Source organism: Muscardinus avellanarius (assembly GCF_963383645.1).
Source record: "Muscardinus avellanarius genome assembly, chromosome: 14".
In the NCBI taxonomy this organism is placed as follows: domain Eukaryota; kingdom Metazoa; phylum Chordata; class Mammalia; order Rodentia; family Gliridae; genus Muscardinus; species Muscardinus avellanarius.
The window spans coordinates 89554221-89581402 of record NC_137800.1 but is presented as its reverse complement, the minus strand read 5'-3'; the positions used below and the strand labels follow the sequence as shown (position 1 = coordinate 89581402).

General features: G+C 57.3%; 2 protein-coding genes across 2 annotated transcripts; one reads left to right on the top strand and one right to left on the bottom strand.

The window, feature by feature from the left end:
- Positions 1-300: 300 nt before the first annotated feature.
- On the top strand, positions 301-12802 carry LOC308273318 (HLA class II histocompatibility antigen, DO alpha chain; the record flags this gene model as incomplete). Its single annotated transcript, XM_080710398.1, has 7 exons — positions 301-382; positions 2432-2680; positions 3705-3986; positions 4057-4192; positions 5533-5653; positions 12338-12406; positions 12749-12802. The coding sequence occupies 7 exons, from the start codon at positions 301-303 to the stop codon at positions 12800-12802; spliced, it is 993 nt and encodes a 330-aa protein (XP_080566524.1).
- Positions 12803-15109: 2307 nt separating this feature from the next.
- BRD2 (bromodomain containing 2) lies at positions 15110-21215 on the bottom strand (the record flags this gene model as incomplete). The annotated part of the gene is made up of 12 exons (XM_080710492.1): positions 15110-15246; positions 15325-15447; positions 15626-15930; positions 16409-16665; positions 16753-16998; positions 17110-17238; positions 17708-18082; positions 18170-18384; positions 18467-18605; positions 18985-19122; positions 19732-20035; positions 21190-21215. 12 exons carry the CDS (start codon positions 21213-21215, stop codon positions 15110-15112), a joined length of 2394 nt encoding a protein of 797 aa, XP_080566618.1.
- Between the last annotated feature and the right edge of the window lie 5967 nt (positions 21216-27182).

Here is a 27182-nt window from a genome sequence, read left to right as displayed (position 1 = left end):
GGGGGTCGGGAGACCTTCCCGTCCCCTCGACGCCCCTCCTGGGAGGAGGAAGTGCCAGGTGACTGATCCAAGGGCCCCTCCTAAGCGGAAACTTCTTCTCAATCCCCGAGGACCAGACGCCTTCCCTCCGAGGCGCCTGGCTTCTTTACCCAGCAACGGATGACGTAACTCAGAAGACGGCTCTGATTGGTTGCACATAGCAAGATTTCCCCCCACCCTAGACGGTAACTTCTTTACTTCCATCTTGTCCCTTAACTCTCACGAAGCCCGGGGCTTACCTGGTTAAAGTCCCAGAGGACAATGGCCCTCCGCGCTGGGCTGGCCCTGGGACTCCACACCTTGATGACCCTCCTGAGCCCCCAGGAAGCCGAGGACATCAAGGGTGAGTGCCGAGGGCCGGAGCTTCCGGGAGCCGCACAGAGCATGCGCGTTCCTCTCGCCCTCTGAGCTATGGGCAACTCCACCCAGGCTCCCCGCATCCCTCACCTCGCTCCTGTCCGTGCGGGACCTAAAAATGGTGCAACCCAATCTGGGGAAGCCAGCGTCGCCTTTGGGCTCCCCTACATCCCCCTGCTTCTTCCTCCTTTCTGAAGAGCAGTCACCCCACTGCTGCCCCGCACCGGGTTTCTCTACCCCTTCCTGGCTGGAGCTGCCCCGTCCAGTTCCCGCCACTGCGCTCTGTGGCTACTGGTGTGCGCCCACAGTGGGCTTCTGGTTAGCTAACAACTCCGCTGCCGCCTCCTCCGCTGCCGCCGCCTCCTTCTCCTCCTCCTCCTCTCCCCCTCCTCCTCTTCCCCTCCTCCTCCTCCTCCTCCTCCTCCTCTCCTCCTCCTCCTCTCCTAATCCTCCTCTCTTCCTCCTCCTCCTCTTCTCCTCCTCCTCCTCCTCTCCTCCTCCTCCTCTCCTAATCCTTCTCTCTTCCTCCTCCTCCTCTTCTCCTCCTCCTCCTCCTCTCCTCCTCCCCTCCTCTCCTCCTCTTCTCCTCCTCCTCCTCCTCTTCCTCCTCCTCCTCTTCTCCTCCTCCTCCTCCTCCGCTCCTCCTCTTCTTCTCCTCCTCCTCCTCCTCCCCTCCTCCCCTCCTCTTCTCCTCCTCTCCTCCTCCTCCTCCTCCTCTCCTCCTCCCCTCCTCTCCTCCTCTCCTCCTCCTCCTCCTCTTCTCCTCCCCCCTCCTCCTCTCCTTCTCCTCTTCCTCCTCCTCTCCTCCTCCTCCTCTCCTCATCCTCCTCCTCCTCCTCTTCTCCTCCCCCCTCCTCCTCCTCTTCCTCCTCCTCTCCTCCTCTCCTCCTCCTCCTTCTCCTCCTCCTCCTCCTCCTCCTCCTCCTCCTCCTCCTCCTCCTCCTCCCCCTCCGTACTGGTGGTTGAAACCAGAAGCATTCTAGCCAGACGTGGTAGCACACTTGTAATCCCAGTCCTTGGGAGGCTGAGACAGGAGGATTGCTGACCAGCCTCAGCTACTTAGTGAGGCCCTCTGTAACTTAGTGAGACCCTCCCTGCTTCAAGACAAAGATCAAAAAATAGGGCTGGGGTGCAGCTCAGAGGTAGAATGCTCCTGGGTTTCAACCCCAGTACCACCAAAAAAGAAGAACATGGAACTAGAGGCATTCTACCTTCAAGCTAGACCCTCAGCCCTACTTTTTTAATATTTGGAACATGGTCTGTTATAGCCAGGCATGGTCGCACAGGCCTGTAATCCCAGTGCTAGGGAGGCTGAGACAGGAGGATCACAGATTCAAGGCCGTCTTAGCAAGGCCCTCAACAACTTGGTGAGGGCCTGTGGTTTTTTTTTTTCTTTCCTTAGTTTTGGTGGTACTAGGGATTGAACCCAGAGGCATTCTACCTCTGAGCTATATCCCATCCTATCTTTTTGTGCGTGTATGTGGTGCTAGGGATTGAACCCAGGGGCATTCTACCTCCGAGCTACACCTCCAGCCTGATTTTTTATTCTTTATTTTGAAACAGGGTCTCACTAAGTTGCAGAGAACCTCACTAAGCGGCCGAGGCTGGCCGTGAACCTGGATCCTCCTGTCTCAGCCTCCCAAGCACTGGGATTACAAGCGTGCGCCACCACGCCCGGCTCCTATTTTACTTTTTATTTTTGAAGCTGGACCTCATTAAGTTGCAGAGGGCCTCAGAAAGCTACTGAAGCTGGCATCAAACCCGCGACCCTCCTGCCTCGGCCTCCCAAGCCCCGGGACGGCAGGTGTGCACCACGATCTCACCCCCACGTGCACCGCATCCCTCGTGGAAGTCCCCTCCCGCCTGTCCTGCTCTTGGCGCCTCGCCCCGCCTGCTCAGCCCCCCCACACCAGCCGGCCGCGAGCCCCTTCGGCCCTCCCGGGCCTCTGCAGCCAGGGTCGCCCAGGGTCCGGGCGGAGGCCGAGCGCCACCTCGCGGATGGTCAGGAAGCGCCTCCTCTCCCCGCGCCCTGCAGCTGACCACGTGGGCTCCTACGGGCCGGCCTTCTACCAGTCCTACGGCGCCTCGGGCCAGTTCGCCCACGAATTCGATGGGGAGCAGCTGATCTCCGTGGACCTGAAGAACAGCGAGGCCGTGTGGCGTCTGCCCGAGTTCGGCGACTTTGCACGCTTTGATCTGCAGAATGGGCTGGCCAGCATCGCCAGCCTCGGGGCCCACCTGGACGTCCTGGTGGAGCGCTCCAACCGCACCAGGGCCGCCAGCGGTAAGGCCCCCCCAGCCCGGCCCGCCGGCCGCCCTCGCTCAGGCACAGCGCCTGTCTTTCCCCGGGGGTGGGATGGGGGGGTGGGGGGGTGTTCAGCCTTCCCAGATCCCACAGCACCCTCCTCCTCCTCCTCCTCCTCCTGCTCCTGCTCCTCCTCCTCCTCCTCCTCCCCCTCCTCCTCCTCCTCCTTTTTTTTTAAACCAAGGATTGAACCCATTGAGCTACTCCCTCCAGCCTTTTTTTTTTTTTTTTTTTTTTTTTTTTTGCGGTACTGGGAACAGAACCTAGGGCATTCTACCAACCCTATTTTTTTTTTTTTTGAAACAGGGTCTCACTGAGTTACAGAGGGCATTACTAAGTAGCTGAGGCTGTCCATGAACCTAGTCCTCCTGTCTCAGCCTCCTGAATGCTGGGATTACAAGCATGCACCACCACGTCTGGCACCCCCAGCCTTTTTAATATTTGTTTGTTTGTTTATTTATTTATTTATTGCAGTACTGGGGATGAAAACCAGAGGCATTCTGCCTCCAAGGTACACCCCCAGCCCTATTTTTTTATTCTTTATCTTGAAACAGGGTCTCACTGAGTTGCAGAGGGCCTCATTAAGTAGCTGAGGCTGGCTGCAAACTGTGATCCTGCTGTCTCAGCCTCTCAAATACAACCCTGCGCCACCACACCCAGCTAATTTTTTATTTTGAAACGAGGTCTCAATAAGTTAGCATATACTGATCTCAACCCTGTGATCTGTCTCAGCCTCCCGAATCCTGGGATCACAGGTGTGCACCAGCGGGCCCAGCTTCCCGCTTCCTTCTTGAGGAAAGGCCCCTTCCGCCTGGACCTGCCTCCATCCCGGGACCGCCGGTGCCCCCACACCCGCCCCAGGGTCCCCTCCTGCATTTCCTGTCCTCCCGCCCCAGTGCTCACACCCGCTGCTTGCCCTCTGAGAGGAGGTCGGCCCCAGTCCTGGTCCTCAAGAGGCCGGCTTAGGGGATGAACACGGGGACTGAGGGCGCCTCCCTCCTAGTGCCTCCGAGGGTGACTGTCCTCCCCAAGGCCCCGGTGGAGCTGGGCGAGCCCAACGTCCTCATCTGCGTGGTGGACGACATCTTCCCGCCCGTGGTCAACGTCACCTGGCTGCGCAACGGGCTAAGGGTCACGGAGGGGGCGGCTCAGACCAGCTTCTACGCCCAGCCCGACCACCGCTTCCGCCAGTTCCACTACCTGACCTTTGTGCCCACGGCCGGCGACGTCTACGACTGCAGGGTGGAGCACTGGGGCCTGGACCGGCCGCTGCTCAGACACTGGGGTACGGAGCCCTGCCTGCCCCGCTCGCCTGGGGTCCCTGTGCCGGGCCCTGACCTTTCCTCTCTCTCCAGAGCCCCAGGTGCTGACCCCACCACCAGACACCACAGAGACTCTGGTCTGTGCCCTGGGCCTGGCCGTCGGCCTGGTGGGCTTCCTCGTGGGCTCCGTCCTCATGGTCACAGGCACCTGCGTGTCCAGTGCCCCCAGGTACGTTCTCCTTGGGAGTGGGGGGGCCGGAGGAAGGGGCGGGAGGAATCAGAGAATCTGGCCAGGTGTGTTGGCATATGGCTGTAATCCTAATACTTGGGAGGCTGAAACAGGAGGATTGCAGGTTCAAGGCCAGCCTCAGCAACTTCATGAGACCCTGTTTCAAAATAAAAATAGAAAATAGGGTTGGGTGTGGTGGTGGCTGGCATGTGCCTGTAATGCCAGTACTTGGGAGGCTGAGATATGGGAGGCTGAGACAGGAGGATTGCAGGTTTGAGGCCAGCCTCAGCCACTTAGCAAGACCATGTGGAGCCAGGCACAGTGGTGCACGCTTGTAATCCCAGCATTTGGGAGGCTGAGATGGGAGGATTGTGGTTCAAGAACAGCCTCAGCTACTACTTAGTGAGGTCCTTTGAAACTCAGCAAGACCCTGTTTCAAAATAAAGAATAAATGCCAGGCGTGGTGGCACACACTTGTAATCCCTGTGCTTGGGAGGTGGAGACAAGAGGATTGCGCAGGTTCAAAGCCAGCTGGCTTAAGAGACCTTGTTTCCAAATAAAAATAGGTCTGGGAGTGTAGCCTGGAGGTAGAAAGGTTTTCAGGAACCCCAGTACCACCACCAAAAAATAAAAAAGAATTAAAAATAGGGCTGGGGTATAGCTCAGAGTTAGAATGCCCCTGGATTCATCCCCAGTACCACACACACACAAATTTAAAAAATAAAAAGGGCTGAGAGCATAGCTTAGAGGTAGAACGCCCTTGGTTTCGATCCCTAGCATGAATAATTCATTAATTAAAATGATTTTTGCCACGTTAGTCAACGACTCTGAGGTCTCGTCCTGGAAGACGCTGTCCAGCTTTGGAAGGCCTCCGCCAGCCTCTGCGTGTCCGGAGGCCCGGTCTCCCACGCGCACCCCGTGCTGACCCTGGACAGATGCACCTCTCCTCCGGCCCCCTCCTTCCTGGCCCAGCGTTGGGGTGGGGCTTGTGGGGCACCGCCGCCCTCCCCAGCACACACCCGCGCTCGGCCAGCAGCACCGCATCTGGGGTGGCGTCTGTGCTCCCCCCCCCCAGGTCTTGGCCAGCGCCCCCAGGCGCGAGGGATGCTGGGACCTGGGGAGGGGGTGATGGCCACTGAGCATGGCCGCACTGGAGCCGTCCTTAGCCTGGCCCGGCTGCGTCTTGCCCTCTTTGGTGCATGCTGGGTAACTTTGTCAAGGGGCCATTTCTCAGGGCTCCGGCCCTTTGTCTCCTGAGTCCAGACTCCCCTGAGAGGGACGCCGAGGACCTCCTCGTGTATCATCTATGGCGTCCTTTGCTTTTCCTGCGTTCCCTCCAGTCCCAAGCCTGACAGAGGTGTCCACGGCTTAGACGAGATCGCGCTTCCCCCGGCGGGCTCCATCACAGGAGGCAGGACTGGTGACAGGAGGCCTGAGCTCTCCGGAAGATTCTGGTTAACTGTGAGCCAAGTTAACACACACGCAAAGAGATAAGTAACCACACGAGAAGGCTCGTGCCAGGCACAGAGGGGTGACGCAGATGACTGGTTTTCAAACTGATAGGTACTTAAAAGAGTCACTCAGCGATCTTTTAAAAGCACAGGCCTCAGCCGGGCACAGTGGTACACGCCTGTAATCCCAGCATTTGGGAGGCTGAGATAGGAAGGCAGTAGGTTGGAGGCCAGCCTCAGCAACTTGGCTATTTCAAAGTAGAAAATAGGGCTGGGGATGAAGCTCGGAGGTAGAGTGTCCCTAGATTCAATCCCCAGACCCCATGTCATGATGAAAATGATGGTGATGATGATGACAATAATAATAATAATAATTAATAATAATAATGATGATCCAGTCCAGTGTGCTTAGCGCAGGGGTCAGGGCCCCCGAGCCCCCGCCTCGGTGGGAGGGTCGTCCTCCAGAAAGAGTGGCTGGGTCTCAGGAGATGCCACAGAGAGGTCGGCCCCAGAGCCCCGTCTCTGCTGACCTTTTGCTCGAAAGCCAACTTGACGCACCACTGCAAAGACATTTCTCTCGGCTCTGTCTTAAGGCTTAATAAAGTTGTTGAAAGTGTCTTTTATTTATTTATTATTTATTTATTTACTTAGGGTACGGGGGATGGAACCCAGGGACATTCTACTTCTGCCCCAGCTCTAGTTCTTTATTCTGTGGGGTGTGTGTCTGTGTGTCTGTGTGTGTGTGGTACTGGGGATAGAACCCAGGGACATTCTACCTCTGAGCTAAACCCCCAACCCTATTTTTTTTTATTCGTTATTTTGAAACAGGGTCTCACTAAGTAGCTGAACCTTGATCCTCCTGTCTTAATCTCCCATGTACTGGGATTACAAGTGTGTGCCACCACGCCCGGCTCTGAAATTGGCTTTTGATTAAAAGAAGCTAGACCCTTTTCATTTATTTATTTTATTTTTATTTTTTATGGTGCTGGAGATTGAACCTTGGGGCATTCTACCTCCAAGCTACACCCCAAGCCTATTTTTTTTTAATCTTCATTTTGAAATGAGGTCTCTCTGGGCTGATAGAGTCACTACTTGCTGAGGCTGTCCTTGAACCTGTGATCCTCCTGTCTCAGCCTTTCAAGTATTTATTTTTATTTTTATTCAGTACTCTCAGGGATTTTTTGTTTTGAAACAGGGCCTTGTTAAGTTGCAGAGGCTGGCCTCAGACATGAAACCCTCCCATCTCTACCTCCCAAGTACTGAGATTACAGGCATGGGCCACTACATCCAGGCTTCTTTTTTTTTGCGATCCTCCTGTCTCGGCCTCCCAAATGCTAGGATTACAGTGTGCGCCGCCACGCCCGGCTCCAGCCTTTTTCTGGTTTTAAATTCCTATAAAAGCCGGGCGTGGTGGCCACGCTTGTCATCCCCGCATTTGGGAGGTGGAGACAGGAGGATTGCACAGGTTCAAAGCCAGCCGTGCTGGCTTAAGAGACCCTGTTTCCAAAAATAAAAAAGTATAAAATAGGTCTGGGAGTGTAGCCCGGAGGTAGAAGGGCTTCCAGGAACCCCAGTACCAAACACACACACACACACACACACACACACACACACACACACACACACACACAAATTAAATAAATTTCTATAGGAGCCGGGCGAGGTGGTGCACACTTGTAATCCCTGCGCTCGGAAGGCTGAGACAGGAGGATCTCACAGGTTTGAAGCCAGCCTCAGCTACTTAGTGAGGCTCTCAGCAACTTAGTGAGACCCTGTTTCCAAATAAAATACAAAATAGGTCTGGGAGTATAGCCCGGAGGTAGAATTCCATCCCAGTACCCCCCCAAAAAAAAAATTCCTATAGGAAAGCCTTGCGGTAAACACTTTTCATGTGCAGTGGGTTTGTATCTTGGTCCACAAAATCAAGAGCGCAATCCACTGAGTATAACAAGTAATAAACTTCCTTAAATAATCTCAAATCTGGCTCAAAACCTGCTCCCCAATCCAGCCATGAGCCTGGTTTTAACAGGGGCATTCTACCTCTGAGCTGCACCCCAGCCCTATATTTTATTCTTTATTTTGAAACAGGCCAGCCTGTTTCTGAGGCTGGCCGAGAACCATGATCCTCCTGCCTCAGCCTCCCGAGTACTGGGATGACAAGCCTGCGTCACCACGCCCGGCTCTAGTTTTAAATTTGATCTCAGCTATTACTGGGGCTTCTCTTTCTCAGGGTTGTTCAGAGTGTGTTCTGAGGCAGAGCCAGGCCTTGAACAAGGCCCTGCCTTCCTGCCTCTGTCTACACTGCTTCCTGTGGCAGCCAGCGGGCTGGGTCTTGACCCGCGAGGCTCCTCTTCCATCGAGTACTAAGCAGGACCAGCCCTGCTTAGCATCTGAGGTTAGAGGACACCAGGCGTGTTCGGGGTGAGAAGCTGTAGAAACCACACTTCTTGGCGGCGGGGCGGCTGCTCCTGCATGGGCGTGGGCTGGCGATCTGGTGAGGGGCGATGGCCAGGGCCTGCACAGGTACCACCAGCCTCCTCTCCTCCTCTCCCTCAGGGGCCGTCCCATCTGCCTTGGGGCTACGGGACCCACAGACCAAGCACTCTTCTTGGCTTGGGGCACCCCCTCGTCTACTGCCATCCAAGAGCTCTCTTCCCCCAGTATGACGACTGGGACACCTGACGGCTGTCGAGTGTGTCCTGTTTTGGGGAATCCAAAGCGAAAGAGGAAGGGCCTGGGAGGTACCATCTGCTTTGCCTTATGTTGAAAACCCAGGCCGGGCGTGGTGGCGCACGCTTGTAATCCCCGGGCTTGGGAGGCGGAGACAGGAGGATCACGCAGGTTCGAAGCCAGCCGCCGTGCTAGCTTAAGAGACCCTGTTTCCAAAAATAAAATAGGTCTCGAGTGTAGCCCGGAGGTAGAAGGGCTTCCAGGAACCCCAGTACCACCAAAAAAAAAAAAAAAAAAAAGAAAAAAAGAAAAGGAAACCCAGATATGAGGAAAGACCAAAGGCCCTCAGCCATTATCCTTCCTCGCGCCAATCTGCACTAAGTGTGATCATCTCTATTTAATGAAGGAGGAACTGGGACGCCAATTACTCAGCTGGTCAAGGTCAGACAGCAGTGCGTGGCTGAGAAAGTCTGATGTGTGTGTGTGTGCGTGCACGTGCGTGTGTGTGTGTGTGTGTGTGTGTGTGTGTGTGTGTGTTACTGGGGAATTAAACCAGGGGCATTCTACCCCTGAGCCACATCCCCATCCCTTTTTTTCTTTTTTTTTTGCGGTCCTGAGGATGGAACCCAGAGGTATTTTACCTCCAAACTACAACCCCAGCCCTATTTTTTAAAATCTTTATTTAGAAACAGGGTTTTATTTCACTGAGTTGTGAAGGGCCTAAGTAGTAGCTGAGGCTGTCCTCTAACCGTGATGCTCCTGTCTCAGCCTCCCAAATGCCGGGATTAAAAGTGTGCGCCATGATGCTCGGCCTACGTACATATATATGTTCTGGGTGTGTGCCACCATGCCCAGCTCCCCTTCCTCTTGGACCCCTGGAGAGCTTTTTGGGGGGCTCAGCTTTCTCCTCCTCCCCCCTAGTTTAGGAAATCGCTGTCTAAGGCTTGGATCTGACTCCATCTTGTGGCCGCGAGTCCCTGTGTGCGACTTGGCTCCCAGCGTCTCAGGGAGAGGGCTGCCTGCCGCACAGGGTGGTGGCGCTCGCCTGGAATTCCAGCAACTGGGCAGGCTAAGGCAGAAGGATTGAGAGTTCAAGGCCAGCCTGGACAATTTAGCAAGCTCCTGTCTCAAAATAAAAATTAAGCTGCATTACTAATCCCAGAACCTGAGAGCCTGAGACAGGAGGATTGTAGGTTTTTTTGTTTTGTTTTGTTTTTTTAGGTATTGGGGATGGACCTAGGGGCAGTCTACCTCTGAGCTACACCCCCTGCCCTATTTTTTTTTATATTTTTTATTTTGAAACTGGGTCTCATTGAGTTGCAAAGGGCCCAAGTAGCTGAGGCTGGCTTTGAACCTGCGCGATCCTCCTGTCTCAGCCTCCCGAATGCCGGGATTACAAGCGTGCGCCACCGCGCCCGGCTAGGACAGAGGTCTTAACTGGGATGGTGGGGAGGGGCCAGCTCAAGAGGGGAGAAGCAGGCCATGGGTCCCTAGGACATGTGCAGCTGGAAGACGTGGACCAGTAAAAAGAGTCTAGCCTGATTTGGGGTCAGGGGACGGAGATAAAAGTGACACAGGAAACCTCAGCCAACCTCTGTGGCTGGACAGGAGGAGGGACTGCTGGGTCTGCGTGGCGGGATCAGTGATATATTAGTAATCCTGGCTTTAAAGAGGGTGTGGTGGCACACGCCTCTAATCCCAATACTTGGATCAGAGGATCACAGGTTCAAGGCCAGCCGGCAATCTAGTGAGAATCTAAGCTTTAGCATCCTCAACTACAAAGTGATGAGAACCTTCCTCTGGGGATTATTTTGGAGACTAAACTGTAAAGGTGCCTGGCACAGCGAGCCCTGTGCTTGGTACTTCGAGAGGGACATGTTTGGGGGAAAGAGGATCTTTTCTGGACATGCTGAGGGAGTTGAAAACCAGACCTGGAACTACAGGGCAAGGTGCAGAGACAGGTTTTATGAGTGGCTGTCATCTCCAGGGGAACGGCTAAGATTGCTTTAAATCAGTGTGCAGCCGGGCGCGGCGGCGCACACCTGTAATCCCAGCATTCGGGAGGCTGAGACAGGAGGATCGCGGTTCACGGCCAGCCTCAGCTACTTAGCGAGGCCCTCTGCAACTCAGTGAGACCCTGTTTCAAAATAAAGAATAAAAAATAGGGCAGGGGGTGTAGCTCGGAGGTCAAATGCCCCTGAGTTCCATCCTCAGTACTGCAATAAGTAAATAAATAAATAAAAAACAAACAAATAAATAAATAAAATAAGCCGGGCATGGTGGCGCACACTTGTAATCCCCACGCTTGAGAAGTAGAGACAGGAGGATCGTGCAGGTTCGAAGCCAGCCTTGCTGGCTTAAGAGACCCTGTTTCCAAATAAAATATAAAATAGGTCTGAGAGTGTAGCCTGGAGGTAGAAGGGTTCCATCCCCAGTACCATCAATCAATCAACCAATTAACCAATAAATAAAAAATAGTGTGCAAATACAGAGAGGACCAAGGAAGGTATCATGAGGCCCATCTTCTGGATGGCTGAGACAGGCTTTAGATAGAGCAGACTAAGGGCTGTCCGAACCAGGTGTGGAGCTAGCCTGGAATCCCAGTGCTTGGGAGGCCGTGACAGGAGAATTGCAGGTTCCAGGCCAGCCTTGGCAGCCTACTGAGACCCTGTTTCAAAATAAAACATTTCAAAAGGGGTGGGGTTGTTGCCATTTAAAAGGGTTGGGTGTGTGGTGGCGCCCGCTTGTAATGCTTGTAGTTTGTGATTTGTGGCCAGTCTCAGCTAATGAGGCCCTTTGCAACTCAATGAGACCGTTTCAAAAAAAAAAAAAAAAAAATAGGGCTTGGGGTTAGCTTGGAGGTAGAATGGTCTGAGATCCATCCCAGTACTACAAAATAGGGCTTGGGGTGTAGCTCAGAGGTAGAATGACCCTGGTTCCATCCCCAGTACTGCAAAATAAACAAATACATAAACAAACAAACAAATAAATAAATATAAAAAGGGCTGGGTTGTTAACTCAGGGGGTAAAGCACACCTGGGTTCTCTCCCCAGTATGACCCTTCACAAAAAACTAAAAATTACAAAAAATAAGGCTGTCTGAAAAGCACGTGTAGTAGAGCAAAGGAGACGAGACGGACGCCCCGTGACCCTCTGCCCCAGGAGAGTGCAGACTCACGTGAGGACTTGAAAACAGGAGGCAGAGAAGCTGGACAAGATGGACAAGAACGACACGCTCTGCCAGGGGTGATGGTGCACATCTGGAACCCCCGTACTTGGGAGGCTGAGACAGCAGGATGCGGGCTCTAGGACGGCCTCGGCATCAGGGACTCTCAGCCACCTAGTGAGACCCTGTTTCAAAGCAAAAAGTGAAAAAAAAAAAAAAAAGGGCTGGAGGTGTAGCTCAGAGGTAGGAGGCCCCTGGCCCAATCCTCAGGACCACGTAATTAGTAACTAATAAAAGAAGAGTGGCAAGACTCAGGGGGGGACGTCCCGGGCAGCACGGCCGGCAGATGGCGCTGGAGCTGAGAACAGCCTCCTGCGAGCCTGGCGCGTCCCTGCCAGCCAGGGGCTCCTCTGTCAAGGAACCAGCCCTTCCAGGGCTGGAAAGCTCTGCACAAGTGAGTGTCAGGATCTATAAACATGTGCAACACACATCGCTGCCGCACACGCACAACGTACACACGAGCAGAAAGGTGCTCCTCTAGCGTGATTTTAAACGCTCTTCAGAGTCATCCCCATTTCATCTCCTACAGCTTCCACCGGTCACTGGTCCTTCACCCCCAAACCACCACTCCGTTGCTAGGACTAACTGCCGCAACCGCTTTAAAAACCACGCGCTTGACAACCCAACCTCAGCAAGATTCTCTAGTGCAATTTTTTTTTTTTTTTTTTTGAGATGGGATCTACCTGCCGCGTCCTAGCTGGTCTCATGCTCCTGGGCCAGGTGACCCCTCGGCCCCCCAAGTACCCCGGATGGAGCATGGGCGCCAGTGTCAGTCTCGTTATGAAGCCTCGTCTCCTAGTTCCCTTCAGTGCGGTCCCACGTGGGTCCCTGGTGTGGGGTCAATGGCTTCATCTCTTCAACTAGTCAAGTGGGCTTAGGATTCACCTTATAAGGAATTCCAGGGAGAACCGAGTTGCGGTTGGTTTTGGCTCGGTGCTTCGCAGGGGTACGTGTTCATTGCGGACTATTAGTGCTTAGGACAAAGATTCCACTCTTTATGCATTGGACTTGGCTGAAACGCCCTCCCCCGGGCTCACCTAGCAGCACCAATTCGTCTGGGCCGCTCCACGGCCCCTGGCATTTGGGCAAGTTCACCCCCGCCTCCTGCTTACAAAAACATCTGAATTCTCTGCACAATGCCCCACTAGAACTACTTACCATTTTATTAAAATCCAGTCGCCTAAGGTTGGCCTTTCCACGTCTACACCAGAAAAACAACTCAGCAGGGGGCATCCAGTCCCAGTTCTCGGCTGAAGACCTCTGACCTGTCACAGCACACAGCCCCGTCCTTCCTGCGGGTTCTCCTTCAAGGCAGCCCTGAGGGAATCCAAGATCGGAAGTAGACAGGCGGGACTGGGATCCCCAAGTTGGGTAGGGCTGGTCAGGCCCTTCTGGAGTCAGCCGATATAAGCCAACTATGGTGGTTAATAACTATTGCACCGATGGTGAGCCGACTCCACTCTGAGGGCTGCTGCCGCTCTGCTCGCCCCTTGACGTGGCATCGCCTGCACCGAGTATGAGAAGCCATCAGGTGCACTCAGTGTTGACTGAGCACCCACCTCTGCCTTACCAACAGGCTCCCCACGGAGGGGGTGACCCCAGGATTCCAAAAGCAGGGGTGCACAGAACACCCACAGCAAAACCCCGGAGGCCGGCCTTTCTAGCTCTATGAAGGACTTTGGCAGACAAGTCCTGAAACGACTGTCTTGGGGGACAGCAGTAGAGCTGGGATCTGGACCAGGTGAATTCATCCAAGGAAAATGTAAAAAGATCAGTGCGAGGCTCGGTTGTGACACCTGTAATTCTACCAGTCAGGAGGGAGAGAAAAGACCGCAGGTGTAAGGCTAGCCTCGCAACTGAGTCTTCAAAATAAAATTCAAAGGGAGCTGGTGCGGTGCCATGCTTGTTCATGGACAGCCTCAGCTACCTCTTACAACTCAGTGAGAGCCTTTCAACAGTAGGGCTGGAGTTATGGCTCAAGGGTAGAACGACCCTGGGCTCCACCCCCAGCACTGAAAGAAAAAAAGGCTGGAGTATAGCTTGGAGGCAGAACGCCTCTGGGGCTCAATCCCCAGCACAAAAATAAAAAGGCCCCCAATGGGTCTAACACGTCTCAAAACTCTTCCAGTCGAGTGGTCTGCAGCTCACGAGGTGAGCCAGGACTTCTCTTGAAAGCACTTGGGGTTGCCTGGGTTCAATTTCTAGGGAACTACATGAAGGTACCCCAGCAATCTTCCTTTTGATGGCTAAAAGGACTCTTAAAAGCCCTTGAGAAGGGTGCACAGCCCCCAAAGCCCCCCAACCCGTGTCCCCACTGATTGATAGTCTTGGACATTGAAATCTTAACCTTACTTTTAAAACCTTCTTAAATGAAGTATTTCATATTGCCAGTGCCCCCAAAATGATTAGTTTTGAATTTAACATCTTTCTTCAAAACGGGATCAGGGCTCAAGGGAAGCTACTAAAAGCCCACTGAATTTATCAGCCAAAACCCCCAATAGAGGGCACCCCCCAGGGGTTACACACACCTAAGTTGTTCAGGCCCAATCATGCTTTAGCAATTTCCCAAGCCTTTAAGAACTGTTAAGTAGAACTCAACTTTTTGAGCCTAGCATGGTGGCGCACGCTTGTAATCCCCGCGTTCGGGAGGCTGAGAAAGGAGGATGACACAGGTTCGAAGCCAGCCTCAGCTACTTAGTGAGGCTCTCAGCAACTCAGTGAGACCCTGTTCCCAAGTAAAATATAAAATAGGGCTGGGAGTATAGCCCGGAGGTAGAAAAACCCCTGGGTTCCATCCACCTCAGTACCAAAAAAACCAACTTTTTTTGTGTGTGGTACACAGGATTGAACCCAGGGATATCCTACTTCTGAGCTAAGTTGCAGGATCCCTCCTCCTGTCTCAGACCCTTTCTAAGATTTCCCGGGCAGCGCGGCTTGGCGGGCACCGTGCAGCACTCGAATCATGTTCCTTCAGAAAGAACCACATAAACAAATGTTACTAAGGCTGACTCAAACGTGAATAATATTTTCTTTATTTACAAGTTAGAATCAAGAGACAAAGACAAGTCAGTCCAGGGACCAAATGGGGAGATGACTGGACCCCAGAGCCCCAAATGGAGCGGAAGGAAAAAGGGCAAAGAGTAGAAAAAAAAGTCAACGTAAAAAAAGAGCTCCCCTTTTTTCCTCCCCGTGGAGGCCCAGGGGACCATGGCTGCACCCCCACAGCCTTATGTAGCTTAAAATAAATTAGAACAACCAACCTCAAAACAGGGCATAGCTGTGACCAGGGCGGCCGCCTCAGGTGCCCTCTCCAAGGGCCTCTGCCCACTCCCACCCTGGCCCCGGCCGCCACCAAAGGGGCTCTGTGCCCAAGGTCACTCCCAAGGGGGCGGCAGGTCAAGCTCATTGTCCATGCCCCTCCTTCAGCGATGTCCCTGCGCTCCTCCCCCTGCAGAGCCAGCTCTCCCACGGAGGGGGAGGGTGAGATGAAGCAGGTCCAGCGAGGGGGCGCCGGGCAGGGTGGTCAGGGGTCCGGTCCCGCGGAGCCTTCCTGCCTGCCAGGCCTGGCCCCTTAGCCCGAGTCCGAGTCACTGGTGTCTGAAGAGGAGGAAGAGGAGGAGGAGGAGCTGGAGTCCGAGGAGGAGCTGGAAGCACTGAGCCGTGACCCTGCGGCCTGCTGTGCCGTTGCTGGCTCCGTCTTCTCGCTCGCTGCGGAAGAGAGCGCAGAGTTAAGATAGAGAAGTCGGTGTTTGCCAGCAAGGAGATGCAGTGACCCGCAAGGCTCACCTTTCTTGGGGGGCTTCTTGGTGGAATTGAGCTGCCCGCTGACGTCTTGGAGCCGCTTTTCCAGCTCCCGCTTCTTCTCCAGAGCGAGTTCTTCCTTTGTCTTCCCCACAGGCTTCTTAATGGCTGGGGGAGGAAAAGAAACCTGAGTGCAGCGCACAGACCCCCCTGTGCCGAGCCTGAGCCAGCCAGGCACTCCGCGAGGCACCCCGCCCGACTTCATCTTGTACTTGGAAACGGGCTCACTGTCGAGGGACTTCCTAAATCTGAGGCTGGCTCCAGACCCCGGGCCCTTTGCACTCACTGTAGGGCTTCCGAGGCTTCTTCCGCAGGCAGGAGAGCACGTAGCGCTCGAGCTCCCTGAGCGTGGACGGCTTGAGCGTCTCGAAGTCGATCTCGATCTCCTCTGGGTTGGAGTCCCGCAGGGAAGGCTCCCTGGCCTGGATGATGTGCACGACCCGACCCAGCTTCTCCCCAGGCAGCTTGTTGATATCCAGGCTCAGCTGCCGCTTCTCGTCGTAGCTCATGGGCCTGCTCTCTTCCTCCTCCTCGGAATCGTAACCAGCGGGCAGGGCAGGCGGGGCCGTCTTTGCAGCTTTTTTGGGTAGTCTAAGAGGTGAAAGAAATCAGGAGCATTAGCTTTTCCCAGTGTCCAACCCAGAAAACTGTCTCCTGCCTGAAGCAGAGTTCTGTGTTTTTAAGTTATGGCAAAATGGTGCATTAGAGACAGCCCGTTCTACTGAGCCTTACAGGCCAAATGTACAACACCTACTTGAAGTTCTAAACAAAAACTAAACAAGCTGTGCTTGGTGGCACATGCTTGGAATCCCCCTGCTCGGGAGGCTGGGAGATGATCAGGTTAGAGGAGCCTCACCAAGTACTGAGGCTCTCAGCAACCTAGAGATACTGTTTCAAAATAAATAGGACGGGGTATGTGGCCCAGAGGGAAAACACCCCAGGGTTCAATTCCCAGCCCCCCCCCCCCCAGAGCACAGCCCTACCTTTTTGTTCCCTAAAGCACTAGGAGACCACACAGCACGGCAAGAGAAGCCTGCTCACTGTGTGAGCAGAGGAGGCCAGGACTCACTTGCTGCCACTCCCTCCGGAAGGCCCGAAGCCGGCCGGGCCCCCCAACGCGGCGCCCCCGCCGCCCGCCTTCTTGGATTTCTTGGGCTGAGCTGGGCGGGGAGCCCGAGGCCCCTTGTCGTCATCGTCAGGCCCGGCGCGGCCCCGGTGCTTCTCCGCCTTCCGTTTCTTCTTTTTCTCTTTTTTCTCCCTCTTCCGCTTGGGCTTGGATATTGGGCCCTGGGACAGGGCAGCCAGCTGTTCGTGGACTGCCCGCAGCTAGGGAGAAAGAAACAAGACATGAAGCGGGAAAAGCTGAGCTAAAGCAAGACAGGGCGTTCTGACCAACGGAGGCACGAGGGCTACCTGCTCCTGCAGCTCCGCCAGGCGGTGCGCCCGCTCCTCCTCTGAATCCGAACTCTCGCTCTCATCCTCCTCGTCGTCGTCGTCGTCCTCCTCCTCCTCCTCAGAGGAGCTCTCGCTGCTACTCTCCTCGCTGGAGGACTCTGAAGAGGACTTGACCAGCCCGGGGGGCAAGGCGGTGGAGACCGGTAAAGGGCCTGGCTCCAGCGGCTCATCTGGCATCTTGGCATAACGGAACTCAAACACGTCCTAGAGAAACAGGTGGACTCAACACCGCGGGGGACCCCGGGCCGCCCCAGGCGCCAATTCCTGAAGTCCTCGCTGAGGACACAGCTCGCCGGCCGGCCGCCTGCCGCTCACCTGCAGCTTTCGTGCCATGGCCACGACGTCGTGGTCAGGGGGGTTGTACTTGTAGCAGTTGGAGAACATGAGCCGCACGTCGGCCGCGAACTCCTGCGCGTCCCGGTAGTCGCGGCTCTCCATCTTCCGCTGCAGAAGAGGCAGCGTCAGAAGCTGCACCGGCAGAGACTCACCTCTCCCTGCCAACCCGCCGCCACCAGGCGCCCTCAAGGGCACAGTGGGGACCAACTTAAGGATCTGTGCCCTGGGGAGCAAGTTTGAAGACAGGACTTTGGGCAGGTTGAACAATCATCTATGTCTAGAAAAAGAAATCGTTTCTCTGTGATGGGAGGTGGTCTCTACTGTTCAACCCCTCAGTATTCCTAACCCAACGCTCCCGGTGGTTTAGTTGTAGATGTTGACTAGGCCTTGCTCTGGGAAAGAAAACCCATCCTCAGCCTGGGAAATACGGAGTTCCGACTACTCGGCCTGAGGCAATTTCCTGAAAGTTAAAAATCAGAGCGCCGCTGGCGTGCCCACGGGAGACGTGAACATGCTTCATCCATCCCTAGGCTCCAGGCACTGCGTGAGCATCCCGTCTGGCCCGTGCAGTGGGTACCTTGACAGTGCTGAGGTCCATGGGGTGCTTAATGATGTCATGGTAGTCGTGCAGACCAAGCGCAGAAGCGTCCACTGGCTTATAGAAGGGCCAGGCGTAGGCGGCGTGCTTCTTAGAGAGCAACTCCTTCAGAATGCCGTTGCAATGTTTTAACTGTTCCGACAGTTTTCCTTTTTTAGAGCTCTGGTGCTGCTGCTGAGAGTCAGGCAAGTCTTTGCGCGGGGGCTTGATGGGGCGGCCGCTCTCTCTGCGCATGGGGGGCAGCCGTGCCGCTTTAGGTTCGAGACCCCCAGGAGGACTTGCCGGGGAGCCGGGAGCCAGGATGGCCGTGGGTGTAGGCGTGGTAGTATCTGCTTTCCGCTTAACTCCTTTTTTCTGCAAAAGAAAGGAGCCAATTACTCCAGCTCCACCTCACTTGATTCAAACTCTCTCCCTCCCTATTGTCCAAAATAAACACTACACCTTGGCAAGGGGCTGAGCCGGGGGAGCTGCAGAGACGGCGAGGAGCGGGGGTCCAGCAGAGTGCAAGGACTTGAGGAGGGGAGAAGAGATGACCGAAGGATGGGGGATGCTGAGGACAGTGGTGGGTATCTCAGGCGGTGGCGTATACAGGGCAGTGTGTGACACAGACGAAATGGCAGGAACCTGATGGGCACTGGCAATGCTGCTCTGGAGTGCTAGGAAAGAAGGAAGCCGAGTGAGTGACCCCCTTTCTGTCTCCAGTGCTCCGCCTGCAAAACCCGTGTTGCGCGCGCCCACCTGCCAACTTGGCCCCTTTCTTGTGGCTGTTCTTGGGGATGGTCACCACGAGCTCCTGCTCTTCTTGGGGCATTGACGCCACTTTCTGCAGGAAGATCTTCTCCAGCGTTTGTGCCATCAGAACGATGTCGTCAGTGGGCTGGAGAAACGAGCGCAAACAAGGCTGTTGCGAGCAGAAAGCAGGCACCACGGCCCCCTGGGGCCGAAAACTGGCACACACCGCCAATCTGCCGCCCCCAACCCTCTCTTGGAAACACGGACCCTTTAAGTCCACAAAGTAAGAAAATGAGCCGGGAGGGCTAGATCCCATTCTACTCGGGTCTCTGGAGGTTTCTGAGAAACAAGGCCACCACCCTCCAGTATGAACGTGTTCTACTTAAGTAACCTGTAACCACACAGCCCTGAAGCCATGCCACTGTTTAGTAGCACTAGCTGGAGTTGCTAGAGGGCATCTTCAACAAGGAGCCGGGACGCCACACATACATAGTCAAGAACATCCGCAAGGAACACAAACTCACCTTGTTGTAAATGTAACAATTGGTGAACATGGTGTTGAAGTCCTGCATACATTCGGAGGCAGCCCAATAGTAGTTGTTTTCAAGCCTCCTCTTAATAGTACCCATGTCCATAGGCTGTTTTATTATTTTGTGATAATCCTGGGGGGGTGGAAAAAAAAAAAACTAGGTCAGAGCCATCAAAATTTACACCTTAATTCTCCTAGGGAAACTATAACCCCAGCACACACACGCACACACCCTACTCAAACACCCTATGCAGCAAAGGGGTATAGTTCTCTAAACTGCGGCCCCAATTAAGCTACAGGACAAAATAATAAATAATGGAACAGGATTCTTCATCCCCAGGGGAAGGCCCCTACTTGCCTCTCCCTAACCACCCACCTCCCACCCACTCTGAGAACTTCCCAGCCTGTGACATTACCTCTGGGGTTGGCTATCCATGGGCTGCATGAGGGAAAGGAAGAAGCTAAGAATTTTGGCCACCGTGGTCCTCTCCCAACCCGGGGTGGGAATCTGTAAAATGGAGCCAGGGCACAAAAGTTAAGGAAGGACACAGAGGGCACAATGAGATGCCAAGATAGAGAGAGCAAGCGACTGGAACAATGACAAAGGACCAAGGACTCAGAACTCGGGTGGCTACCTGCCCTAGAGAAAGGGAACTCCCTAGGGGCCGCAGACCCTAGCCTAGGCAGCCCCCCACTCACACACACTCTTCCCTCGCCACCCACGCCAAGGTCGCCAACTCACCGGCAGCCCCAGCTTGACCGCATCCACGGGCTGCCGGAAGGGCCACGCGAACTGGTGCTTCCACAGGGCCTTCATCACCACCTTGTGCAGGTACTGCAGCTGGTTGGTCACCCGTCCTGGCTTTTTGGGGTTGGACACCTCAGGGGGCGGTGGGTTGGCAGGAGTCAGTTGCAAAGCAGGCACTGATGCCATTGTAGGGCTCTCGAACCCCTCATACAACAGAGAAGGCTTCCGAATCCTTTTCCCGGGTGCTGCTGCCTCTGGGCCCAGCCCCAGTAACCCTGCATTCCCTTCCCCAGGGAGCCTGTGAAGATGAGAAGCAAAATTAGATGCGATGCTCTCATACAAGTCAGGAAGTGTAATTCGCACCATGGGCCCAATAAATCCAGGCTCTGCACCCAGTGAGATGACTAAGCGTAGGCAAGTGGTCCTCCACCAGAACCAATATCCACTCCGGAGCTTTGCACGCTGCCCCTTCCCGCTCTATTTTTAGTAAGCTTGCTCCAGGTCCTATAGTCTGGGTCTGGTGAGCCCGGGTCAACTTAAGGGAAAAAAAAGGGCACCCAAGACGGTACAGCCTCTGAGAGCTGCAGCGCGGTGGGGGACGGGTCTTGAGCACAATGGGAGGAGCTGGGAAGCGCTGGCTTCCCCCTCACTAGGGGTTTGGTGGTTGCCATGGAGGCTGAGCCTGAGGGAAGCCGCTGCAAGGAGGAAGGGAACAAACTAGGGAGAACTTCACAGAATGCCCAGGAGACACCTAAGGACCCGTTCCGATTAGAAAGCGCAGATCTTCCGCCAGTTATGGGGAGTTAATTCCCTGGTAGAAAGCGCTGGACACACGACCTGCCACCACAGCAAGGCAAACGCCAGGCCTCCAAACCCGGCCTAACCACCGGCCCTCCAAAATCACTTGAAAAAAAACACAACCCAGCAACCCAGTCAAGGTCACACACCCTTCCTTCCCTAACTGGCCGCACACCCTGCAGGCGAGCGCGCCCGCGACCCGTTCCCACCGCAGCCTCTACGGAAGACCAAAGGCCCGAGGCGGCTCGCGTCCAGCCCCGGTGCCAGGTGTCCCCCACCCAGGTTGCAGGCCGACAACGAGGGCTCATTGTTTTCATCCGCAGTCCAACGCAGCCTGGGCTCCACCCTCCCGCCCCACATCCCGCAGTCAACCACCAGCCCACCCCCAGGGACGGCCGGCCGCCGCCGCCGCCGCACGGGGCCCGCAGGCTGGGGGCGCTCCCCGCCCGAGCCCGGGAACCCCGCTGCCAATCCCCGCGCCGTCGCCATGGCAACCCCGCCAGCCCGCGGCGGCGGCGCCCCGGCACTGACAGGCCCGGCCCGGAGCCCGCTCCCCGCCGGCCAGGCCTACCCGTGCGCGGCCGGCCGCCCGCGCCGCCCTGCAGTTAGCCGAACCGCCGCCCCCCGCGCCAGCCGCCGGCCCGCGCCACCTACTTGTGGGGAGTCACGTTCTGCAGCATCGTGGCCGCGGGCGCTGCCCTCTGCCGCGTCAGGTCCGGGTGGCCTGGGCTCCCCGCACCGCCCGGTCCAGCATCACCCGGCGAGCGGGGGGAGCCGCTGCCCGGGGCGCTCCAGGCGGCAGCCTCCCCGCCGGGCCGGCGCGAAAGCCGCCTCCGCCGCGGCCTCGGAGGACTCCCGCAGCTTGGCGCGCTCCGCGGGCGGCGGGCGGCAAGAAAATGGCGGCGGCCTCTGCCGAGACGGTCGGGCGCGGGGGTCCCGGCGGCTCAGCGCGAAGACGGCTCCCGATCCGAGACGCGGCCGCCAATACCGCGCGCGGCCGGCCTGCAGGGGTCCCCTCTTCCGGCCGGGGCCGCCCGGCGCCGCCGAGATCCCGTCTCGACCTCGGATGGAGCAGGATGAACACCAACCAGAGTGGTTTAGGGAGCCGCCGCCTCCATCTTTGAAATCCTCTTGAGGGCGGAGCAGAGGGGGTGGACAGACTCCGAGAACTGGGCGGGGCCCAGAAAAGGGGAGCTTCGGGGGCTTCTACGGGGTCTGTACTGTCCGCCGGGACCGGCCACAGAGCCAGGCGAAGGCCATTTCCCAGAGGATGGACGCGGATTGTAATGGCGGCCCGACGACTCGAAGGCTCTGTTATCGGTAGGCAGAATCCCCCGGCTCGTCCTAGAGGCTGCTCCACTCCAGCGCGAAATGGCGCCGCCGAGCCCCGCGCCAGCCCTTTATATATAGGCGAAGGGGCGGAGCTTCGCTGCTCATGCGCGCCACCCTGCTGGCGATTTCCCCCACCCCCTCCGCGCGCGCGCGCCCGCTCACGCGCGCGAGGAAGCAGGGCCGAAGGGGGAGCAACGCCTCTCCGCGGGAGCTTTTCCTATTGGCCAACCGGAGCGATGACGTCACAAGCCTCATGTCCCAGGCGTCAGTCACCAGGCAGAAGAGTGCCGCAGAGAGCCACAGGGAAGCGGCGGCCCGCCATGTCTCGGAGCCAATTGGCCGCGCTGCAGTTGGGCGATTCCAGGGAAAGAGGGAGGCTGCAAAAGCCGCAGGAGCCATGTCCCCGGCGCCTCCAGCGCTTTCTCCCGCCTCCCCTTCCGACCAGGCGCCCCGGGGCGCCGTGCGTCCCGCGCAGCTCCATCCCGGCGGGCTGGGTGTGGCCGCGGGGCGCCGGCCGGGCGGTTCTCGGCGGTGGGGCCGCTGCGGCGGAGAATCTGAAACGAGGAAGGAGACGCCATCTTAGCGCGGCGAGGCCCTGGCCCGCCCGCGCCCCGGACGGCTCCCCGCTCCAGCCCGCCGCGCCCCGCGCCCCCACCCTCCCACGAGCCCGCCTCCGCCCGAAGCCCCCGCCCCACCCCAGGCCGGAGTCCCGCCCGAGCCGCGCCGGGAGGCGGCCAGCCCTCCCCTCCCCCGGCGCCTCCGCCCGCGCGGGAGCCATCTTGGGAGCCCGGCCGCGCCCTCCCCCACCCGCGGCCCCGAGCGCGGGCCGAGCCGGGCTGCCGCCGTACAGCCGGGGGCCACGGCCCGGCGCCCCCTCGCTAGCCGGGGCCGGGGCGCGGGCGGGGAGGGGCGCGGGCGGCCGAGCTCCCGGCCCCGCCCGCGGCACCGTGACACAGCACTCCGCCGCCGCCCCTCCCCCGCCGGCCCGAGGAGGCCGCGCTGGGCCCGGGCCTGGGGCGCGGGCGGCGGGCGCCGCGTCCAGGAAAGTCGCCGCCCCCGAGTCGCGGGCGCCGCTCTGGGGCGCCGCTCGGCCTGGCCGCCCCTCCGCAGCCCGCCGGCCGGCCCACGTGCAGCCCCGGGCCGAGGGCCGCCCGCCGCCCCGCCCCCCGGCCTACCTGCCCGCCGGCCGCTCGCCGCGGGCTGGGGGGCAGCTCCTGCCCACTCGGGGTCGGCTCCAGCCCCGGCTCCCCCTCCGCGGCCCCGCCACGGCACGCCGCTCACTGCACCCCCGCCGCCCCCGGGGCCGCCTCACCTGGACCGCGGAGCCTCGGGGGGGCGCCAGGGCGGCCCTGGGCTCGGCGCGGGGGGAGCACGCCATCCGGGGTGTCACCCCCCCGGAAGCCGGGCGGCGTTGGGGGAGGGGGCGTAGCCCCCAGCCCCTCCCTCCCCGAGGCGGCTGGGGGTGGGGAGCGCGTCGGGGCCGCGCGGCCACGTCAGCGGCGCCGCGATTGGCCGGCCGCGATCACGTGCCCGCGCCCCTCCACCCCGCCACGCGGGCCGGCCTTCCGCGCGTCCCTGGGGGTCCAGCGGGGGGCCCAGGGGCCGCGCCACCCACGCCCGCCTCCGGAGACCCAGGGCGCGCCGGTGCTGCGGCCGCTCCGCGCCCCGGCTTCCTACCCCGCGGTCGTCGACCCCGTCCCCCCCACTCGCCTCTCGGTACGGGCTCAGCATGGCCGCCGCAGTCCCGGAGCGCGCACCGCGCAGGCGCGAGCGGCGGGGGAGGGGCGGGCGCGCGCGGCGGGCGGCAGTGCGCAGGCGCCGGGGCGCAGCGCCGCTCCCGCGGGCCCGGGCGCGCGCGGCGGGTGGGGCGGGCGCGGGCGCGCGCCGGCTCCGGCCCTTCCCCCACCGCCGGCCGGCGGGTCCGCCCGCGCACCTCGGGGGTCGGCCGGGCGCCCGCCGCGGCCCCGGGGACTCCGCGGGAGCGCGCCGCCCAGCTGCCGCCGCGAGGGCGGGTGCGGGCCGGGGCGGCGGGCCGCGCGGCCCGGGTGGGGCTCGGGCCCAGGCGCCGGCGCCCCGGGTGTGGGCGTTCCGCTCGCCCGGTCGGTCTGGGCTTTGGGCCCCCCGGGTCACCGGACGCCCCGAGACCGCACTGCTCGAGACCTGCCGGTCCCTGGACCTCGCAGCCTGGCGAAGTTTACCAGCTGGTCACTTCCTCCAGCGCTGATCTCGTGGGTCGGCCGTGCGAGTCAAAATTCAATCTGCCAAAGCTCCTCCCAGTCTTGATCCACTTAGGAATAGTAACATTAAACAGAATGCCTCCGTTTCCGACGAGATCCTCTCGTTCGCCCTTAGCCCATGACCTCTCCCTTCATCCTGCAGAGGCCGCAGCCGGACCCCCACTCCCCCTACCAGAGCCGCCTCTCGACGGGAAGGCCAGCCCGCAGACGTCTCCGCTTCCTAAGGGGCTTCCATTTAAGGACATGCCCGTATGTTTGACCTGGCCGGCCTTCTCCGTTACCGTGAGGCGATCCTCCGTTCGTCCTTTGGGTTTTTAATTCATCTTTGTTAGTGTCCTAGCCAAAAAGAACAAGAAAAGAAAACAGTTCTCCAGTATCATACTGTATCCTCGCAATAGACCCACCCGGCCCAGTTCTGGGAATCGAACTCGGTCTGAGCCCCACAGTAGGTTCTTTATATCTAAACATGCACAGCCAAGGCCTGAAGTGGAAATTTATTTCTCACTAGTTTCTCCTCTCTCCCTCTCCCCTACTCCCCCCCCCCCCACACACCCTCAATCTGTCAAGGTCTCACCACCAAAACCGTCCTGGCAGATGCCACCAGGACTCCCAGGGGCAAAGCCAGGAGACCTTGCGCTTCTGACCTTATTTGACCTCTGGAGTTTGCCATGTGATCAGCTTCTTTCCCGACATTCTCTATACCCTTGATTTCTGTGACATCTCACCAGCTTCTTTTCATACTTTCCTCTGCCGTCTCCTTTCTGGACTCTGCTTAGCCCCTTCCTATGTGACACTTCCCAGGATTATACCCGTTTGCTTCGTTTGTCTTTCTAGTTAATGGTGCTCAGTGGCTCGGAGCTCAGATCTGTAGCTTTAGTTCCGACAGCTCTCCTGAGCTAAGCTTCCTGCTACATACTCCTACTTGGCTAACCCTTAAACACGAACTGTTCAAAACTGATACAATTTGTGTGTGCCCTGGACCGGATCCCTCTGCTGTGTTTCCCTGACTGATATCAGATCCTCAGTCACAAAACGTGGACTCTGACAGCCCCTGCTTGATTTTTCCTAACTCTGTATCATCCAGACTCTTCGATGTCCACGGGATCACCTTTCTGTCTTGTTCTTATCACCTGGGCTAGGAGCACAGTCCCCTAAGTGATTTCCTTACCTCTGAAGCTGCACTGTCCAGGATAGTAGCCACAAACCACATCAGGTTGTTTGAATTTACTGTCAAGTCCCATTTGAACTGTGTCCTCAGTGCCCTAGCCGCATTTCAGCTCCTCGGTCCCCCCCAGGGCTGGTGGCTGTCGCGGGATGGTACAGACTAGAACTTTCTGTCGTTGCAGAAGGTCTTGGGCAGTGCTGATGCTGCTCTCTTTCCTCTTGGCCTCTGCCACGTACTTCCAGGAATGACCTTCCCAAAATACAGCCTCCAGCCATATGTTACTGTTTAAACCCTCTATTAATCCCTTGTTGCCTGGACGATAAAGTCCCGATTCGTGTGCTTGCCAGGAAGGTCTGCCTACCCCTGCGCCCAGTGTCCAACGACTTCCTCTTGTTCCCTCTACTCCAGCTGCATGGAACAATTTCCCAGACTGCCATTTTGTTTACGTCTCAGTGTTTTACACACGTTTTCTCTACATGGATCAGGCTTTCCCTCATCAGTCTGGACCCGAATCCAACATCTGAAAGCCTGTGCTGGCCTCCCGGCCATGGCCTCCCGGCCGGCTGCCCGGCCCCTCGGCGTCCCTTCCTTCCCCACGGCACCTTCCGCAGCGGATGTGCGTAAGTGACCGCACGCCTCACGTTCTTCAGGGATGGTCACAGGCAATAGCAGTGCTGGCAGGTGTGGACGTGAGACTCCAGGATGGTGTGAGGAAAGAGAAGTGGACAGCACAAGTGGTTCTGTCTTCTATTTTAAAGTAGAAGACAGAACAGTTCAAAATCTCAGGCTGTAGGGATTTTCATAAAGCGAACACAGGGAAATAACCCAGAAGTCGAGAAAGGAACGCCAGCAGCGGGATCAAGGGATGCTTCTCTCAGGCAATGGAAACCGAGTCCCTGATTCCTGCGTCAGGCGTTAGGTCGCCTGCTTTTCCTTTACATGAATGGAATCATGCAGCACACGTTTAGAGGGGACGCAGGCCCACCCTGCCTACGGGAAGAGCAGGCAAGAGAAGGCCAGCAGGGAAGGTTGCGTGCGGGGCACATGATGGCGAGTTCCCAGCGCTGTTCTGTGCGGGGCCGGTGGGGGCCACTAAAAGTTTTCTGAGCAGGGACTTCATCAGAATTATGTTATGAACTCTGTGTCCCGGTGGCGAGCACGCTACACGTGAATGAACACCAGATAAAAACGCTGGGAATTGGAAGGAGATGCATTCGGTGGTAGCTGACATCTGTTGTGTACTAAAATGTGTCAGGCACTATTATAAGTGCTTTACACATGTTATCTTTTTTAGTCCTTATAACCCTAAAGAATAGATACTATTATTATTACTTCTATTCTTTAAATGATGTGACTGAGCCGGGCGTGGTGGTGCACGCTTGTAATCGCAGCATTCGGGAGGTCGAGACAGGAGGCTGAGACACGAGGATCCCCGTTCGCAGGCAGCCTCAGCTATCATGAGCCCCTGTGCAACTCAGTGAGACCCTGTTTCAAAATAAAGGATAAAAAAAAAACAGGGTTGAGGGTGTAGCTCGGAGGTAGAATGCCCCTGGGTTCCATCCCCACCCAGTACTGCAAAAAAAACAAAAAAGCAACCCCCCCCCCCACACACACACACAAATGATGCGACTAAATCAAGCAATGTTAAATCGCTTACCCACAGTCGCACTTTGAGCAGCAGCGGGGATCAGCGTGTTACCAGGCTGCGGGGCCCAGCACGGAGCCTCGGAACCAGGACCGAGGCGGAAGAAGAGGTTAGGAGCCATCTGAGCTGTACCCCCAGCCCTATTTTATTTTTATTTTGAAACAGGGTCTCCCTGGGTTGATGAGGTTCTCACTGCTTGCCGAGGCTCCTGGAACTAACTTGTGATCCTCCTGTCTGAGCCTCCGAGATTACAAGTGTGTGCCGCCAT